Below are 20916 nucleotides of genomic sequence, written 5' to 3' on the forward strand. Positions count from 1 at the left end.
TTATTGACATGATGGGATGTCATTATGCTCATCTGCTCTCTGTATCACATGGCAGAGTTCTGCCCCGATGCACACACACACACACACAAACACGTGCGCTCACATACACACATCACAGCAAGTGTTCATCAACAACTCGTTTTATCAAGACGAAAACGAGACTATGACGAACCTCCATAGATCTGTCTCAGTTTCATTGATGATTTTTACCCCCGGTGTGCGTTAGTGACAAAGACACAACCAAGGGACGTCTGTTTAATATTTGACGTTTGCAGTTTTTGCCGCTCTCACTGTAAAAAGCTCCCATCTAGAGTTTGATTTAATCCAGTTTAGTGATACATCAGATACATTTATTAAGTTTTGATCAACTCCTTGGCATCAAAGAATGCTGTGAGCTGACTGTCTGTCTAGAGTGCCTGTCACTGCAGGTGCATTCAGGGGCCGTCGTAAAAGTGCAATGCAGACCTGTATTTTGCGTTCATGGCATTTTTATTTGAATCAAGAGAATCAGACCTAGGGGAAACACTGCAGATGACTCCTCAGTTTAGGGTTAGTAAACAGTTAATTGTCAAAAGCATCAGTAGATTCATTCATAAAAGCACAGGAAACACAGACAGATGCTCATTTAGGTAGGCTAATTTTCTGCAGACCAGCTAAATGAAGCCACATTAAATCACTTTGAAGGACAGTGGGGGTCGCAAGTCTTTGGCACCGGTATTTTGGGGGTCGTGGGCTGAAAAGTTTGGGCATAACCTACGCTGCAGCTCTGCGTAGCTCCCTTACCTGCGCAAAAGTCTACACACACATCCTCCAGATGTATCTAAACATTGAATCGCTGCGGACCGCAAGCCCTGTGATTGGTCCCCTCAGCCGCATTGTATTTCCCGCTTTTACAGCACTTTTGGGATCCCTGCACATCAGCTGTGTATTTCATCTCCTCCTCTCTATTCTTCATGTAATCATGTCTGTATGATAAACAGCAACATGTATCAGCTGTAGATTAACAGAACACGCTCTGAAACTCTGTGGAAAAAGTAAACCGAAAACGTAGCGGGACTGGAAAAAGACAACTGGACTATCACAAAGACCACACTGTCCTTGTGCGTTTTGGCTAAGATTTGCTGCGTGACATTGACCCACAAGTATGTGGTGCTCATGTCCGCGTCAGCCACTGCTGCTTAGGGTCCACCCTAAAGTATAAACCAGCCTTAGAGCTGTTGCGCCCGACAAAGACGCTCCGCTGAGGGCTGCCACTGAGCGCCAGGTTTCCAAAAGCTCATCTTTTGGGGACACAGTACACGACTGCCACCACCAACATAAACAAAGGTGGAGAACTGAACACAGGTTGCGCTCCTGACTGGCACCTGACCAAATCCACACCTTTATTATTTCTTCATTAGAACGAGTAGGCAGAAAACTGGACTCTGTTCCTTCATGACAGCTTTGCACACTCTTGGTATTCTCCCAGTCTGCTTCATGAAGTGGTCTCCTGGAATGGTTTCTAATGAACATGAGCCTTGTCAAGAGTTCATTTGTAGAATGACTTGCCTTCTTAATGTGTTTGAGACCATCAGTTGTGTTGTTCAGAGGTAGGGTTAGTACACAATGGATAGCCCTATTTGACTACTGTTGTAATCCAGATTATGGCAAAACCAGATTATTTCATAGTTTTGATGTCTTCAGTATTAATCTACAAAAATAATTAAAATAAATAAAAACTATTGAATGAGAAGGTGTGTCCAAACTTTTGACTGGTAGTGTATGTCTACAGCTTATTTTTTGTGGGCCTGCTCCACACGCTGATATTCATCATGTTAACTTCCAGTACACGTTTAAATGATCCGTAGGTTTCCAATACAGTCGATTTTTTAAATTCCAAAAGACAATTATGGAGAATACTTTAAACTTACATCCCTAGTAGCTACGCAAAACTGTTGCTGCATTATGCTGCTGTGGAAAAAACATAGTGGGTACTTAAGGCGGGTACACACTACAGGATAATCGGGCTGATTTTTGTCCCGATCTCCTCCTTACGATCGAAGCCAGCAAAGGCCTGTCTGGTGTCTGCAAACGACATGGTGTGTGATTTTCCTGTGGTGTGGGGTGTGTTAAGAGTGATTTTGTCCGGTTGGAGCCACCCGGAAGGGATCGTAAATAATGAACATGTTTAGTATTTGCGACTAGAAATCCTGTAGTGTGTGGGATAATCCAAGAGGAGCCGAGCACGCACAGTGTGTCATGTCACGTGTACCGGAGCAAAAGCCAATCAAGATGCTGACTCAGCTGACTGACGGAAGAGGTAGTAAAACTAACACAAATATGGTGCCAGCGAAAACAAGAGTCTCTTGAGGTGCATTTCGACCAAGAATTCCTGGGTCTTTTAGCCCCCAGAACTACTTCCCCGGAACTAAAAGGTTCCTGTGTCCCCATTGTTGTCTGCGTTTTGACCGCAGGCTGAAGTCCCGTGTAGATTGTGCAAATCAGGCAAGTGACGTATGGAGAAAAAACATGTATATTAAATAATATTTTGAAATCTTAATTAAATAACAAAATCAGAATGCATTCCCAGGAACTCCCTCTGTGTTTCAACAACTGTGTAAACTCAACAAACACTGTTACGTTCAACCGAAAGTCCCAGGACCTTTGAAAACGTACTACCCCCCAAGCATGGGCTTTTCAGGGGGGAGATTATCTACCCCTGAACTAAATTTAGACCCTGGTTCCTCCGGTCAAAACGCATGTAGTTTAGGGGTTAAGTCCTTAGTTCCGGGGTAAAGTTCCTGCGACCGAAAAACGCCTTTGGACCTCCGAAATGGAAGACCAACTGGTTGATTTGTGGCAACAGTGTGAATGTTTATATAACGTTTTGTCCAAAACCAACCACAACAAGACGGACGAAGATAAGAGCTGGACCAAAATCCCGTCCTCCGTGTTTGTTTACACCGAAGTCACGTTTGACTACGGGAGATTTGGAATATTGAGCGTGAAGAACCTGATACTCTGCTGAAGAATCAGTTAGTGTGTGGTGTGCTCAGTAGTGCACACCACACACTATAAGATCAGAAAAGAGAGAGCTTGTTTGATCTGTCTTTTGTTATCATCAAGTGTGTGGTCTCTAAATGTCTCTAAATGTGTGAAGGTTTGAAGAATCCTGTAATGTGTGCCAACCTTTAGTTGAACAAAAAAAAAAAAAGATTTTTAAACACATAATTGATGATTTATTGCTAACATTTCCAACGATCGATTAACGAGAATAATTGCACTCTGTATCTTTATTTCTATGTTTATGTTTTTGTGTCACCAAAACAACAAGACAAAATCCTGGTAGATGAAAACCTACTTAACTAAAAATCTAAAGTCTGATTCACTGACATTTACTCTTTTATTGACAGATTTGCTGTCAGACTTTCTGGGGAAACGTGCCATGTCAATCTACATGTCTATATAAGTCACACACGTGATTATAAAGAGCCTTTAATTCAGATGTTGAAGAATGTGATGAGCTGTCAGGAAGCAACACAAACGTAGCTTTGACTGTTTTTAATCAGTAACATGCAAACTGAGCTTATTTTGACTGTTTCCTGTCTTCTCACAGTTTTACAAGAGTCTGTATTTAAATGGACTCTGAGGTGTGTTTATGTGAACATCCTAGTGCACGAGCATAAAGGCAAACAGACCAGGCTAAAGCTAACACTGAGCTAACTGCAGGGAGACCCGATTGGATCGAAATTCAGCAAATTACTATGAATTATGACCGCCCTGGAATGGAAAAAGATCCTCACTGTGATTGTCGAGATAAATCCAGTGTTCACTGAGCGGTTTGAAGTTATAAATCATATTTACACTCATGAAATCCTCGGTCTAACCCCCTGCAGACTGTGCTAACACAGCTACTAGCATAGGGAGCTCAGGTTAGCTTCACTGCCAGCTGTGATTCTTCTTTCACACTTATTACATCCAGTTTCACTCGGTCAAACACTTTCACTCAACACCTTGACACATCAGTAGTTCACACCCCTCCACGCTCAGTCAGTATCAATGTGTGAAACCAGGGGTTTAATTCTTCAGCAGACACGACGGACCGTTATGATCAACGCTAGCTAGCTAACATTAGCTCGTTTATAATGTGAATAAAAAGGACTCACTCTGCAGAACTCCTGACAGAATTCAGAGGAGGACTCGGAGGGAGACTCATCGCTCTTTCTGATAATGTCTTCTTGCAGCTCTCGAAGCCGTTGTCTCAGTTCTCTAAGCGTTTCAGTGATTCCGTTCTCAGGACTGCGGTCCTGTTCGGCCTCCTCGTCCGCCATCTTCACACCCAGCTCCAGCGCGTACCACCGCTGCGTGATGACGTGTTTAGTGCCAAGCGTTGTTTACGCACTGATGTCAGAACTGCAGAGGTCACACCGGGGCTGGTCTCAGTTTCTTTAGAGACTTCAGTTTTTAGGTTAATTAAATATTTGTATATATCCCTCCTGCATATTCAAAGGAAAACTTCTTATTGCAATAAAAACCAGTGATAATCAGATAGGAAGTTCATTATGTGAAGAGAGCAAAAATATTAAGTGGGGACCAGTGGTGGACAGTAACAGAGTACATTTACTTGAGTACTTTACTTAAGTACTTTTTTTGATTATCTGTACTTTACATTAGGAAACTATTACTTTTTACTCCACTAACATTTCTATCAATGCTCTAGTTACTCACTACTTTAGCTTTGAAGTCAGCTCATGAATTTCCTTCTCCCTTCTGAAATCTGATGCTAAGACAGTAAACTGTGTTTGTGTAGTTCTGTTTTGTCTCAGTGGTTTAGTTGTACCTGTATGTCGTGTGTCTCCACAGTTGTATGTGGAGCAAACTCAGAGCAAATTTCACTCAGATCAGGCTGTTCATTTAGAGGTGGTAATGATGGCTATAATTCCCCACCTGAGCCCCCTTGTCCATATCTTCAGCCCGTGTTAGAGGTTTTTGAAATGAAGAATGATATGTATCGTTTGAAATGTTCTCCCTGTTTCCCACTCTGCATAAACATACAAACATTCACTGTCCAACCTGAGAAAGCGTGTTGAGCTATGTAACGTTTCTTTTATTCCAGATGAACATTTCAAACTAAGGTGTCTGTGCTTGGAGTAACTTAGTTTCTGTTTTTATTAGTGGTATAGTTTTTAGAGATTTCAAGTAGGTAATGGTTTCTAGATAAACATGATGTAACAGAATGTACTCCTGTGTAGTCTTGACTGCACTCTTTGTGAAAATACAACGTTTTGAGACATTTTCAAAAGTACTTTGAATACTGAAGTATTTTTAAAACCGGGTACTTCAGTACTTTAACTCAAGTAATAATCTGACAGAGCAACTTTCAATACTTTGATTTAAGTAATGAAGACGTGTACTTTGTCCACCACTGGTGGGGACATTATGGAGGTTGAAATCCTTTGAATGGTATCAACTTTTTACAAAATAACCCATGTGAGATATTTAAGAATTTGATTGGTATAAAAAAGGAGGTGGTTATATAATTTTTTATATTTTCATTAAAAATATATATTTAAATTGTTGGATGTCAACACTGAACGTGGGCAAAGTTAAAATTATGAAATTGTGAGGTAAATTAGTATTTGAGGAATCCCAGAGTAAGACTTGTTCAAAGAGTCACATGAGAATTAAGCAAAAGGGACACAAGACTCAATTTGTTACATCACTGACTGGTGTATCCCCTTAAAAAGGCGAGATAGATGTAATTTTTACCAAACAGAAACGTCCTGCTCTGTTACCCCCACTGGTTCTCTGTTAAGTACCGCATCTCCTATAAACTCCTCCTCCTCACTTACAAATCCCTGCATGCGCTTGCCCCCCAAAAGCTGGCTGACCTCCTCCACCAACACATTCCATCCCGGAACCTACGGTCTTCGGACCTGGGTCTCCTCTCCATCCCCCGGACTAAGCTGCGGACTTTTGGAGACAGAGCCTTCGGTGTGGTAGCCCCCACTCTGAGGAACTCTCTCCCTCCTGACATCAGCAGCACCCCAACCCTGGACACTTTAAAAAAGCAGTCAAAACGCACCTTTTCCTCAAGGCCTTTCCCCAAAAGATAGTGTTATCCCCACCTACCCCCCAGACCCCCTACCTGACCCTGTGAAGCGACCTTGCTGTCTTGAAAGGCGCTATATAAATACCAGTTATTACTATATTGTTATTATTATTATTTGATTCTAGAAATGATTCCCTTTCCAAAGTTTACACGTCAGATTTGGGGTCTTAAACATATCTCCAAATCTTTTGTCATTATGAAGAGAGAAACACAATTTTGTAGCATGGCAACAGTGGAGGAGGCTTATGGAGTGCTTGTTGGGGGCCTTCAAGAGACAGTAGCTGAAATGATGTGTTTCAGACAGAGCCTAAAATTATGATTTTCAAAGACACTAGCCTGAGATAAGTAAATATTTTTTTCACAACACCCCTCATCTCCCACAACATTTTACAGAAGCGGTGGGATTAGTAAAATCAATATTCCTGATAAAACAATTAGAAAGTGCATTAACATCTTTTATTCTATAAAATCCTACAGGAAGTCTAATTCATACGTCTGTTCAAAAAGCATTTGTAAAATGTTACATCATAAATGTAGAAAATTCCCTGTTGCTTCAGACGCAAAATAATTTTATTTTATGATGTTAAATGAATCGTATTTATGTAGTGACTCGCTACAGCAGCAGTTTGGATTTGACAGCAAACAGTCCTTATAGAATGATCTTTTGGAGATCAGTGTTCTCATTATCAGGAAACCAGGTGCATTAACGTGACGCCCGAAATCTATGTATTTTTAATGACTCTCCTGCTTTGAAAAAAAAGAAAGTGTAAAGAATATACTTTATTGCGACTATCCAGATACTAGACATATATATAACTATCCAATCTAATCCTTATTTTAAGCCAATTAAAAACACCCCAAAGCTTATCTGCACAGTGAATTATATTAATTAAATAAAAGTAAAAACTCAACACACACACGCACGCACAAGCACACACACACACACCCACACACACACACACCCACACACACACACACACACACACACACACACACACACACACACACACACACACACACAAACACACACACACACACACACACACACACACACATATTGCAGTGTGATATATTTTTGGCCACTTGGGGGCAACAGAACAAGAGCAACAACAACAGCTACTTCTCACTCACTCTCATTACAACTGTGATTGTTTCATGAATTGTCTGCCGGGTAAGAATTAAACGTCTTTGGTGTCATGTGACTCCAGTGTTTGGAAATATATGTGTTACATATAAATCACACAAACTTTTTAAGAAGTAGTTAATCAACAATCTGCCAACTGTGACTACAACGACTGTTTCTGAGTATATGGTGTCTTTGAAGAGAGTGATGTAACATGTATTTCTGGTTAATCATCTCACTCTTTAAAAAAAAGGTTGAATTATGAAGGGTCCTGTAGGGTTTAATGTTGTCAGAAGTGTAGAATAACAATCTGAGCCTGACTTTGATAAAAGCAAGAACTTTTAGTGGACACACTTTGATCTGGTGTTATTGCAGCCATAACAACCTTTTTCATTGTGGCAGGCTGAAGAAAACTACCAGAGCCATTCAAAATTTTCTGTAACTTTAGTCTTTTAAAAGCAAGACAATGATTAAAAAGGTGACAAGCTTAAAACAACAACAGATTTCCCTGTAATGTTGAGTCAAATTCAATAAAACATCTGTCGTTGCATTGAGCTTGTTCTGGAGAAGTCCAGGGTTGCACTGAATCTGATGATGGTACCAAAGAGAATTGAAAAAAGAGTACATTTTTTAAATGTATAATTTAATGCAGAAGTGTATGAATAAAAGATATACAATTAATGAAGAGTGGTCATAAATAATTCCTTTATGAAAAACAGAGAATATATACTTCATCGAGACGTCACTTTTTCAGCAGAAAGGCAAACATCAGAGTCCGCACTGTCAGGAGACAGTCAGTTCAACATGCATACATTCCCTTTAGTGTTCGTCACCTCACATCCTCATCCTCCTCTACGCATGCTCTTTTCTCCTGAGCAGCTTTTTAAAGGCTAGCTTGAAGTCGTCATTGAAGCTGGTGTACAGCAGGGGGTTAATTAGAGAGTTGACGTAACCCAGCCATGTGAGGAGATCTGAGAGGAGCTGGGAGGGCTCCAGCACCTGCAGACCCACCAGGAGCTCCTTCACGAAGAACGGCAGCCAGCAGATGATGAAGGCCCCGAGGATGAGGCCCAGGATCCTTGCTGCTTTTTTCTCTCGTGTGGTGCAGATCTGGTTCTTCTCGTCCTGCCCGTCCACGTCCGTCTCGAAGGACGGAATGCGGATGGCAGTGTGGAGTTTGTCAGAGGTGAGGGTGGGATCTGAATTGGACATGTCCGACACGCAGAATGTGTGTGAGACTCTGCAGTGGTCCATAGAGTTCTGGCTGCCCATGCTGCGGCTGCTGAGGTGCCGAGAGGAGCCGCGCTTTTGATAGAGGGTTTTGGCGGCGTTGTAGATCCTGTAGTAGAGGATCAGAATGATGATCATGGGGATATAAAACGCTCCTAAAGTGGAGTATATGGTGTATCCCAGGTGGTCGTGCTCGATGATGCACTGTTGGAAACGGCCTTTGTTCGCCCTCTGCCTCCAGAACAGAGGAGGGATGGAGATGAAGATGGAGATGACCCAGACAGTTCCCACCATGACAGCAGCACGGCGAGCTGACCTCTTGCGGGCGTACTCGATGGCTTTAGTGATGGCCCAGTATCGGTCCAGAGCGATGACGCACAGGTGCAGGATGGAGCAGGTGCAACAGGTCATGTCCACACTCAACCACATCTCACACACCACCCGACCCAGTGACCACCTCTCCATGGTGATGTAAAGGATGCTGATGGGCATGACAAGGAGCGCCACCAGGAAGTCAGTGACGGCAAGGGAGCAGATGAGGTAGTTGGCGGGCAGGTGGAGCTTCTTGGTGGTGCAGATGGCGAGGATGACGCCACCGTTGACGAGCACGGTGAGGAGGGTGAGAAGGCTTAGAACGAACACCACCACTGCCGTCCCATCTGTGAACTGGACAGCTTGCAGGCTGCCAGCAGCGGGGGCGGAGCAGTTTGTGATGTTTGGTCCGGAGGTGATGCCCTCTGAGTCCACGTCCATCATGTGAACTAGGCCGGCCCCTCCCTGGAATCCCTCCCAGGGAGACAGCTCTCTCTCAAGGGTGAAAGGTCAGTCTGAAATGACAAAACAGAAAACAAGACCTGATTTTTATTCTTCACATTGGATTATACATCTCTGTCAGTCTTCATTACATTAAAACAATGATTCTTTTCTGATTTTAGAGAGCTGCACTATGGAAAATAAAACCCATAAAAACATCATATAAAACACGACAACCAGTAAAAAGACAACAGGACAATAGATAATATAACAGTCTAGAGCTGCTCTTTCTGGTGCTGAATAAATAAAAACTGATGCATTATTGACAGATAGGGAAGGAGAAAGGATTTAATAGAGAGGCAGCTCTCCTGCGAATGAACTCTCATTGTATCCACAACAAAGTTTCCACTCTATAGTGACACCCGATGAAGGCCAGGGATTCAAAATGTTGTATCAAACTTTTTGTGGCACTGAGTTAACGTGTAGGCCAAGCGGCAATCTCCGGTCTAAAAATATGAGGCCAATGCGGAAGTGTTAAAAACTGCAGTTCATCAAGGATCCACTTGAGGCCGGCTGCAGAAGTACCAGAAACCACATACACACCAAATCTAAAAAGGCGATCTTTACAGCAGAAATAAACATGTTTACAGCCTGGTTCATAAGATGAGTGTAGTCTGGATAGCACATTTCTCGATCGGCACACACTGTACGGGGGTGAATTTTTTCATAAGGCGGCAATTTCGAAGATAATAAGATTACGAGTTTTCCATTATGAGAGGCACAGCTGACTTGATTGACAGGCAGGAACACTGTAGCTGTTGGCTAGGAGGCTGAAAGCCCGCCTCTTTACGTCACACTCGCTTAACAGCACTTATGTTGAGTTCAACATTTCAAATATGGCTGCCGCCGCCGCCGCCGCCGCCGCCGCCGCTGCCGATTGGCCTCAAAAGAGCGCTTCAGAAAGGCCTCAAAAGAGCGCTTCAGAAACAGATGGGTGACGTCATGGATACTGCGCCCATTATTTATAAAGTCTATGATGTAGGCTCGTCTTCTAGTCACTGCTGTTTTAACCTTGCTTTGCACCTCCTTTCTGTCTGCATAACCACTCAGTTTTAATAATATTAATGATGCAATAATCTCAGTTTGGTTTCTATCTTTTAATATCTGAAGCAGGGTTGCATGGTTGTCTCAAACTCCACACTCACTCCAGGTGAGTGCTGTCCCACTGTCACATCGTCAGGTGTGTGAATCCTCGGAAACAGAAAACATCAAGCTGTGTATTTTCCATGAGTCCACATTTCTGCAGACTTAATTTTGGGTCTTACCCAGAGTTCATTGCAAAACATGAGAACGACATGATTGTCCAGCCTCTTACTTAATAAAAACATGAGTAATTGTTTTAAAGGGGTATTCAAAAAAGATTGTCAAAAAATATATAAACAAAGGAAGCATGAAATAAGTTTATTTGTAAGTGAACACATGCAGTTTGATCCTTTTTGTTCATGTATTCCTCATGTGATGCTATATAGCAGAGTTTCAGGAGCAGGACCACACCTCAACCACGCCTCTTTCATCTCTCTTAGAAATTCAATCCTATCCCTCTCCTCCCCTTCGTTCTCAGATTCCCCAAACCAGTAACAGCAAGAAGTTCAACCTGACATTCAGAATCACTATTCCAATGAAATCAATAAAGCATTGTCTATTTACATCTTGTTGTTGGTGTGGTCCTTGCTAGTGAGTTGTAGTTTGTTATGGTTTTCAAAGGATTAACATAAATATCTCATGACTTTTGTTAGTTTGCTTAAAAATAAAAACACAGTACTGTAAAACATGTAAATTAACGCTGGAGATCAATATGTTCTGTTATTATTTCTTCGTGCATCTTGTCACCAGGTAGCACATGATGTTATGCAAGTGAGTCCCTTTCCTCCCTCACACTCATGCACTGCACACCTGTTATCATCAAAGCCAGCGAGGGTTCAGTGCCTTCTTGGCTTTGGGGTGAACGATGGGATTGGGTTAGTAAGAATGTAGAGCGGTGCACTTCTGCAGCTAATGTGTTACAGGTGTCATCCTGAGGTGTTTGGAAACACTGCACGGCTACATGCAGGGCCTTCATCACATAAGTGTTGTGTGTGCCTGCTGAGTCTAGGCAAAAGACAAAATATCCTGTCTATTTCTAGAAGCACAAGCAAAGGCTTTAACGTATCTGACTGTGCTGCAGAGCAGAATACATCTGTGCTCCGGTGCTGTTCATACAAGTTTAAAGGAGCCATTATACATTCATTTGTGAAATGCAAATGAGCCTCATTGAAAAACTACAAAACTTGAAAGACTTCGCTCCACCTCTGGCCCAATGACAGCTTGGATCCATGTCCCCCAGACCCTGAACGGGTAAAGAGGATGGGGGATGGATGGATGGAGTCTGTAGTGGTTGAGAAAAAGCATCATGTTATTTTTTCTTTTTTTCCCATTAATTTATGTTGTGCGACATATAAGATATTGTAAATATTATTTTTTTAAGTTAAATTTTTGGGGTATAATTGCCTTTAATGGACAGGTCAAGGCTGGAATCAAACATGCTACCCACAAGGGTTGTAGCTTCTGTATATTGGGCACATGTTTAGACCGCTAGGCCAACAGCACCCCAAATATTGATGTTTGTTTAAGCAGTTTTTATTTATTAACAGTACTGTGAAGGTAATCAAATATGAGCAACGCTTCAGCCACAGAAAAATAGGAAAATAAAGTGTATCATGACGTATTCTATTAACTTGTTTTGTATCACACCTTAATGTATCTTATCGTATCATATCGTATCTTATCATATTGTGTCGTGCTGTGCTGTAATCTATCACGTTGCGTCGTGATGCATCATGTCGTGCTATATTGCGTCCTGTATTGTATCGTGCCATGTCGTGTCATGCTGTACTATATCACGTTGTGACATGTCGTGTTGTGCCATGTTGTAGCATGTCGTGTCTTGCCGTGTTGTGTCATATGGTATCCTATTGTATCCTATTATATTGCCTTGCATTGTGCTGTCGTGTTGTGCCGTGCTGTAATGTATCGTGACGTGCCCTATCGTAACCACAGACTGTATAAATAAAGGACGTAGTATCCGTGATGTCACCCATCTGTTTCTGAAGCGCTGTTTTGAAGCCAATCGTAGGCTGCAGCCATATTGGAAATGTTGAACTCAACCTAACTTCGGTCGAAATAGTGTGACATAAAGAGGCGGGCTTTGAGCCTCCTCGCCAACAGCTGCAGAGTTCCCTCCTGTCAATCAAGTCAGCTGTGCCTCTCATAATGGAAAACTCATAATCTTATTTTCTTTGAAGTACAGTGTGTGCTGATAGAGAAATGAGCTATCCAGACTGCACTCGTCTTTTGTACTTGGCTGTAAACATGTTTATTTCTGCTGTAAAGATCGGCTTCTTTGAATTGGTGTGTATGTGGTTTCTGGTACTTCTGGAGCCAGCCTCAAGTGGATCCTCGATGAACTGCATCTTCTGCATTGGCCTCATATATTTAGACCGGGGGTTGCCACTTCATCGTAATGTAGTCACACAGATAGATGTTACTCTCTACCTGATAAACTGCTCTTAACTTTGATAGCGTGAAGGCCATCAGTCTTGGGGATAACTTCTCTTAATGAAACTGTTCACATAAAATCTTTCTTCCACTTCCACTGTTGTCGTAGTGAGGACAGAGCTTTTGAGTGTTTAACCACGGAAGGACACTCCACAGAAGACTGCAGGAAAGATATATCCTCTGTTTGAGTTCAAAGGACCTCTAACAGGATTACTGCCGGAGACGAAACCTGAGTAAAAATTCTGTTTCCCTCCTCCAGGACAATTGAGGAGGTGTTGAGGAACCTCTCTACACGACCAGAGGTAAAGAACCCAATAAACTCAGGTGACAACCCTGCCCAAGGAGGGGATTTGACTTCATACCTCTTCATTCCTCTTTTTGTTTTGCTCCTTTACCAGATGTGGAGATAAAATACTTCCCTCATCAAATAACTCTTTGATATTGCCAGAAGGAGGGCAGGAAAAACAATGAACTTTAATAAGGATCCTGAATGCCGAATGTATTTGTTTTCTGTTTTATATCTCTGAACATAAAGATCCATAAAAGTTAGATAGACACACAAACACACACACGCACGCACTCAAGCACACACACACACACACACACACACACACACACACACACACACACACACACACCCACACACACACACACACACACACACACACACACACACACACACACACACACACACACACACACACACAGCTGTAAATCTGCCAAAATTCCTGCACTTCAAGAAATGACTGTGAGGGCAACATTTTCAGACATTTCCAAATGTATTCAAATCTAAGCTCCATTTAAAAGTGGAAAGCATCACAGTTTGGTCGACAAAATTAATTTGAAGTTCATCAACGAGTTCAATTAAGAAACTCTGAAATCCTCAACTTTGAACAAGCATTAAGCACGAGACCACGAGACCACGAGACCACGTGACCACGAGACCACGTGACCACGAGACCACGTGACCACGAGACCACGAGACCACGTGACCACGAGACCACGTGACCACGAGACCACGTGACCACGTGACCACGAGACCACGTGACCACCCAGCAGAACCGAAGGCGTCTACTCCCGGGCCAGCGGAGTCAATCTCCTCTCCTGTACGGTGTATCACTTCTCGGTCCATTGGGTGAAGAATCTGGCTGACTGATGGTTCCGAAAAACCAGTAAGCTTTGGTCTAAAGCTGATGAAGGTTAATGAATCTTTGTAATTTCCCTAAATCCCCAATTAGAGATTTTTATCTGATTCTGTAGATAAGCATCTTTAATAATCAAGCGAAATCATTTTTTTCCTGCTCTCACTAAGTTATGACTGCCTACAACTCTTAAAGGTATTCTTGTCTGTTATTCATCTAACCTATTCATTATCTGTGATGTGCTTATTCATTAAACTATTAATTATCATTTTATTAAAATTAAAACTTAATGAATCATAAAGTAATTTGTCTGTTCAAACATTTCAAAATCAAAATTGGTCATTGTGACGTATGACTAAGCCCAAAGATAGAGACTGATGATTTAAATTCTTAAATTAATCATATTTGATTAATTTCCCTCTGATAGACGGTAGTGCCCCTTTTACGGGTGAGATTGTGTATAATGTATAATGTGTGAATGCAACATTGTTGAGCCCAGTTTGCCTAAAATTCAAGAGTTTCAGCTCATAAATCTTTTTCTCCAGACACAGCTCAGTGTTGTGTAACTGAAGCCATACATTGACATAATGCAAGGTAGCAAACTGCCAGTGAGGACTTAGCTTTGGCTTAGCCTGCAGCCCCTCTCTTCCATCTTATACTGCAAGCAACCACAGAACTGTCCAATGAAATCATGAATAGCTGGTTCAAAGTCCAACATCCAAGAGTTTCTTTCCACTGTAAGATTTGGATGATCAAATGTTCTTGGTGAACACAATTTAATTTCAGAATTTGGAGGAATTGTGAGACGAATGTTTGGCATGCACGAACCATCTCTGTGTTGTCTTGACTGCGAGATTCAATGAATGAATCTCTTATTTGAACTCAAAGTTAAATTCTGCACAGTTAGTTCAACCTTTTCTCTTTTATAGTAATCAAGGTTTTAACGCATGTGAAGAAATAAAAATTGGACAAAAATCCACTTCTCTCCAACATGAGTCATCTGTGAGTTATCCCTCTGAGAACAACTGAACAGGAGAGCTGTGTGGAGGAGTCTGCTGTCCTTTCATTTCAAGATTCTGGTTGTTATAGACACAGGCTGAGTCCCAAAGCTCTTCACTACTCCCCCTCCTCCTCTTCCTCCTCCTCCTCCTCCTCCTTAAAATTAAGTTTTTAGTTAAGCAGCACTTTCACGATCTAAGGAGCCTGACTTTGATTGACTGTGTTCAATTTGCTCCTCAACATATGTAAGTAAAGTCAAAGCTGACTTTTATTTGTCCATCACATTCCCCAGAGTAATAAAGTCCATCTGTTTCTGGTGAGTCTCAGTTTCACTGTAAATAGTAAGAGGCTTCACTCTGGCTTACTTCAGGGGTGCAAACCTGAAAAAGAAACTAATAGTTTTGTGATTTACTCATTTTCAGAAGGTCTCAGTTTGCTGGAAAAACACATCATCATTATGCAGATTCATTCAAAGTTGATTTTATAAATCAAGCTTCTCCAGGTCTATCCTCAAGAGGAGAAGAAAACAACTTTTCAATGTTTGTTGATTGTCTTTAGTGACACAGCATCAAGCAGATTTGTGTCTCAGTGTAAATGTTTGATCAAGAACAGATTGTTAGCTGCTCTTCGTGAAGATATCTCTTTAAATAAATCATTGATATATTACAAACAATGTCATAATGGTGGACTGTGGTCCTCCTGCTTTTGCTCTCCACATAGACTGTTTTTCCCTCATACACCAAAGCCTGCTGATATGTAATTGGACAATAATACCACTCAGATTACAAACAGAAACCAGAACACTTCTCATATTAAAATCAAGATACCTGGGTACAGAAGCTGTTTCTTAAGAATGCTTCAGTTAATGAAAATAATTACGCCCTCCCCCTGCTCCGGCGCGCCGGTTGGCGGGCTCTGGTCCTGGTCCTGCCTGGCTGCCTGGCTGTCTGCTCTTGGTGCTGGGCCCCCTCGGCCCTGGTGGCTCCTTTGGCTCTGTCTTGGGGGGCTGTGGGGGCGGTGTTGTGGGGGTGTTCCTTGGGGGGGCTGCAGGATCTCTCCCCCCTCGCCCCCCTTTCCTCCTGCTGGGTGACCTGGGGGTCGCCCTGGGTGCTCCGGCGGTACCTGTTTGCTTCCGGTCTGGGTCCTTGGCTTGTCCCCTGGCCTGGGTCTCCCGCGGCGGGTTGGGTCCTTCGGTCTGACTGCTCTCGCGGCCCGGGTGCTGGGCTGAACCGCTCGGCTGATCTGACCCAAGTGGTATCATCTGCACCAGTGGTGGTCTTCTTACACAAATAGAACAAAGCACGGCGGCAACCCTCTGCGACCCAAGCTTCAGTAATGATTGTGGACACTAAGGGTTGCTTAATCATTAGCATCACCGCAGGGAGTTTTTTTGGCGTCATGGTGAGATGGTCCCTCTCCATCTAAGTGTCTTAGGTCTCTCTCTCCTTCTCTTTCCCTGTCTCTTTGTATATCCTTATGTAATCTTTCTTTTACTTTCTCTTATTTTTTATTTTTTATGCCCACCTAGGTGTGCACGCCCTCTTTTACAGAACATGATATTAGCTGTCAATAAAAGATAGGCCAGAGTTCTAAGAGGGATGGTGATGGTCACATGCACACAGTCACAAAGACAGAAGAAAAAAGTTTTCTTTCTTTTCTTTTGCTGCAAGAATAAATTGCATTAATATTTGACAGTTTGTGACAAACATGACACAAACCAGAAATATATATGCAGACAAGAGTAGAAAAGAGGAAAGAGGAAAAAAAGAAAAAGAAAAAAAGAAAAAAAAAAAAAAAAAAAAAAAGCAGGCTTAGGTTCAGGATAATAAAAAACAAAAGTTTTTATTTCCTTGTATCTGTAAACATGATATTTAAAGCATAACTTGAAAAAAATGTCCCCATTTTTAGTTTAAAGGTGACATCATTCATCACTGGCCTGACCTGATCTGGATGAGTGACTCTTCTTTTGGTCACACACATGAGACATGAAGGTCAGACTCTCATTTTTAAAGGCATGATGTCTTCAGGGACGCCCACAAGGTCCCACAAGATTTCCCACAGTTCCCCTCTACACTCATATCAGCCCACCCCAGCCCATTCACCCTGATTCTGCAGACATCCTAAAATCTTACAAAGTGCATTTGTCTAATTTTGAGTCAAAACATCTCTTTCCACTTAATGTGAGCCAGGTTGACCCAACAGGTCTGTATGTAAATCTTATTTCAAGATATCCCAAACAAGAACGTCTCTGAAATTGATTTATTCAGTTTCCTGAAATCGGATGTATCTCATTTCAAGAAACTTAATGAAGAAATTTTACTTTCTGGCATCAAATTTTTCCTCATATCAAGCCTTATTTTTCCCAATCTGCCAGGTGAACGTGGCATGTGAATCGTCTTATTCTCAGGACATGACCAGGACTCATTACTGAATCATAATGCTGTTTCACATATTTATTTATCAGACACATACTTAGGGTAAACACAAATTACGGTTCAATGAAGACACAATGTATTCAACATGGCATAACACGGGATCACAGGCTGTGGCGGTTCTAGGGAGGGGCCAACAGGGGCCAGTGCCCCTGTAAAACTGAACCTGGACCCCCTGTGGCCCCCCCTCCACACAAAACAAATATTATACAATAAAAAAGCTTTGGTGTCACTTTTTTGTAAATGTGCATAAATGTAAATTTGCCATTACACTGCTATCTCTCCCCATAAACAGGTCAGCAAATATTACTTTTATGTTCAGTCTTTAGCGTCTTATAAGATGCACATGTTACATTTATGTCTGTTTCAAAGAGACAGAGAGCAGAGGAGACAGACCGCAAAGTCACCTGGTCTATGTATGACTTTTATTAGTCCTGGCCTGCAGACTGCTGACAGGGAGCTTTACAACACTGCACAATGATTAGTACGAAATAAGTATGAAAATGAAAATAGACAGACAGAGAGCACAGACTCTGCAGATACACACACCACTCGATGATGAATGCTCATTTTGAGACTTTCAATTACCTTTTCTGTACAAGCACTCATTTTGAGTGTGCAAGAGTTAAATCTCTGATGAAGTGATATCAAAGCAGGAGTTATTATTGTTAGATTTTTCTGAAATTCTGTTATTGTGAAAGCTCTATCCATGTAGTAATGAACAGATTGAATACACACTCTTTGCTGAGAAAATACTATGCATTTTTATGCTATAAAACAATGCTAAATTATGTCTGCGTAGCGCTACCTAGTTCTAAGTCATTACAAAGGTATGGTCAACATGCTCATCACCTGCCCTCAGTCTCTTTTGTCAGGGTTGAATGTGTCCCTCTGACAACACCCTTGGCCCCAGCCTGGCCCCCCCAGTAAAATCTGTCTAGAACCGCCACTGATACAGGGTTTGCAGCTAACAATGTCAAATTGGTTTGCAGAGTGTTTCTAACACTAGCAGAGCTAGCTCCCCCAGCCTTCAGTCCTACACATGCCTGTGCTGGTTAATCATTGTTCCTGTCAATATTAGTTTAAGCAGACACAGCCTACATACAACTTTACCTCCATTTACTAGATCAACATACTGACAAACCACATCACGTAGAGACCACATCTGACATCTGTGCTTGTTTACATCGAGGTAGTAAAACATTAGTTCGGCTAGTGGCGGTGGCTGCTACTACAGCTTAGACAAAACATATGATGCTAACTGTGTTATTGTTTACTCAACTGAATAATTGAAACATCAGTTTTTAATTATTCATTAGAAGTCTTATAAAGGGGTATAACACCATGAATGACAGCTTTGATGACAAGTACAGCTCGTGTAGCTCTGTATGCATCATATTATCAGGATAGAGGAGCAACAGAGAGAGGATATGAGGAACTTTCCATGATTACGAATGCTGACACAAGAATCTGTTGGGAACCTGACAGATGGACTTAGTTTAATGTGTGATTTGGTTTCAGAAAGGAGCAGAAAGGATACTGTGGCTCTGCGAGCTGATCCCTACGGCTCAGACTCAACAGCACAAGATGGTGTTGTGGAGGGTACTTTGACTTCACTTTTATAAGATGTGGGGACAAGTCGTCAAATTTTATATGATGTCATGAAGTCATTGTTTACAACACCGGTGGAGCACAGAGGAGAGGACTGGATTCAGGTTTCCCGGCTCTGGTGGGAGGTCGTGTCATCATTTATTTGTGAATTGTGAAGAACAAGAATAACAGAAACCTGAATAAAGAAGTTCAGCTCAGCCAGCTATAAACAACATTTAATCGTCACCACATCGTAAACATTTAGATTTTGTCACCTTTAATGAAATCCGGAGAAAGTTGGAAGCCTTGGCTTGCTTTTGGTGACTTAAATTTGGTGCTCCAGCCTTCATTGTTCTCAGTTTTATTAAATCTAAACATTTTTACACAAAGCAGAAATAAAAACATCCGAGTGTGATGTTTACCATCCACACTGGTTCACTTCTTATCTTTCCTTCAGTCGTTTTCTTTCAGTTTTCTGACTGTTGCTCTGCAGAGAGCAGTTTGTTCAGAATGACAGATCTTTTTTATACACTTCTCTGCCTGTTAGAACAGAAATAGCAACATGTCACTCCAATCAATCCCTGAATAAATCCCAGCTGTCACAGCACTAATCAGCTCTGACAGTGTATATAAACCATGTCCTGAGGTCTATTCAAATCAATTATATCATCAGTTCAAGCTGACGTCCCCTTAAAGACATGCTTTCTTTATACGAGAAGGGAGAATTTTTATCCACCCAAATATATCTCTTCATTCTTTCAGCGCGTCCACTGCAACACAAAGATGCTGTCGGGTAAAATGAAACCATCTCTGCAGGGGACGAGTCAGCAGCGGGTGTCTGTTATTCAGCCTCTGATAAGACACCGTCTTTTACAACATGGGTAAATTCAGAGCGATACTTCAGGGACTAAAGCTCTAAATCATTCTCAGAGCAGCTGGTCAAGCCTGGAGAGCTCGCCAGTGAGGGCCATTACTCAGCTGTCAGCTCACCTGGAGAACAGACGACCTTTATGGGGCCGAGATTGCAGGGGAGATTTTGCATCATCATAAAAGTGTCGACATTCTGGCATATCCCCGCCATCAAGCATCGGGGCACGGTTCAGCCTAAACACAGACGGACGACGCTGACCTTTAGAAAGTCAGATTCCATCTCTGATATTCAGTAACGTCTGGAATCACAGCGCTCTGCGCCAAAGTGACCATGACAAACATTTCACTGGAAGGAGAAGACAAATGAACGGGACAAGGAAATGAAATGAGAAGAAGTTGGAAGTAAAGTTGTCACTTTATCGAACACAGCGAAGGAAGGTGAAGTGACAGAGAGGAGAAGAAAAAGTTGAGGGATGGAGGAGAGGATCAAACCTGAAGAGCTTCATTTCATTTCATTATCAGTTTGATGTTTTAAAAGTACAGCTGACGAATGATTCATTTTTAAAATCAGGAGTAATCACATGATTATCCAGTTAACTAACACTTCATCACACTTTTTTAAATCTCTTCTAAACATACCATGATGTGATATTTTTCAAGTTTTAATACTTATTAAAAAACAGGCTTCATGCTTGCCTTTTTCAATTCAATTTTAATATATATTTTTTATTTTAAGTCATATTTCTGTGCATTTTTGCCTTCACTTGATAGGAGCACTGTAGAGAGACAGGAAGCATGGGGAGTAGAGAGTGGGAGAAGACATGCAGACATGATGGGAGTCGAACCAGGAACCTCTGCGACAAGGACTATGGCCTCTGTATTTGGGGTGCGCTTGGACAGCTAGGCCACCACTGCCCCAAATTTTAATATTTTCTTTAATGTATGTTAAGCTGATGAGAGTTCATGTCAGGAAGTTGAACAGATTGCAATTCCACATGTTATATCTATTTTATATCACTGGTTAAAAAACATCTCTCTTTTATAAAACTGTATTTTCATCTGTTTTCTTGACGTGACACTTGAACACATCAT

General features: G+C 41.8%; 2 protein-coding genes across 2 annotated transcripts in view; both read right to left on the minus strand.

Annotated features, from left to right (window-relative positions):
- Window positions 1-4350, minus strand: part of znf292b (zinc finger protein 292b) — a 29560-nt gene extending 25210 nt beyond the window's left edge. Inside the window, exon 1 of the mRNA XM_034699161.1 lies at window positions 4146-4350. Within this exon, the coding sequence (XP_034555052.1) occupies window positions 4146-4310 (165 nt within the window). The 5' untranslated portion in view covers window positions 4311-4350. The remainder of the gene's footprint in view (window positions 1-4145) is intronic.
- Window positions 4351-7909: 3559 nt separating this feature from the next.
- LOC117824329 (5-hydroxytryptamine receptor 1E) overlaps window positions 7910-20916 on the minus strand; it is a 35503-nt gene continuing 22496 nt past the window's right edge. Inside the window, exon 2 of the mRNA XM_034699794.1 lies at window positions 7910-9271. Within this exon, the coding sequence (XP_034555685.1) occupies window positions 8067-9200 (1134 nt within the window). The 5' untranslated portion in view covers window positions 9201-9271 and the 3' untranslated portion in view covers window positions 7910-8066. The remainder of the gene's footprint in view (window positions 9272-20916) is intronic.

This window comes from Notolabrus celidotus, chromosome 13 (assembly GCF_009762535.1).
Source record: "Notolabrus celidotus isolate fNotCel1 chromosome 13, fNotCel1.pri, whole genome shotgun sequence".
Lineage (NCBI taxonomy): Eukaryota > Metazoa > Chordata > Actinopteri > Labriformes > Labridae > Notolabrus > Notolabrus celidotus.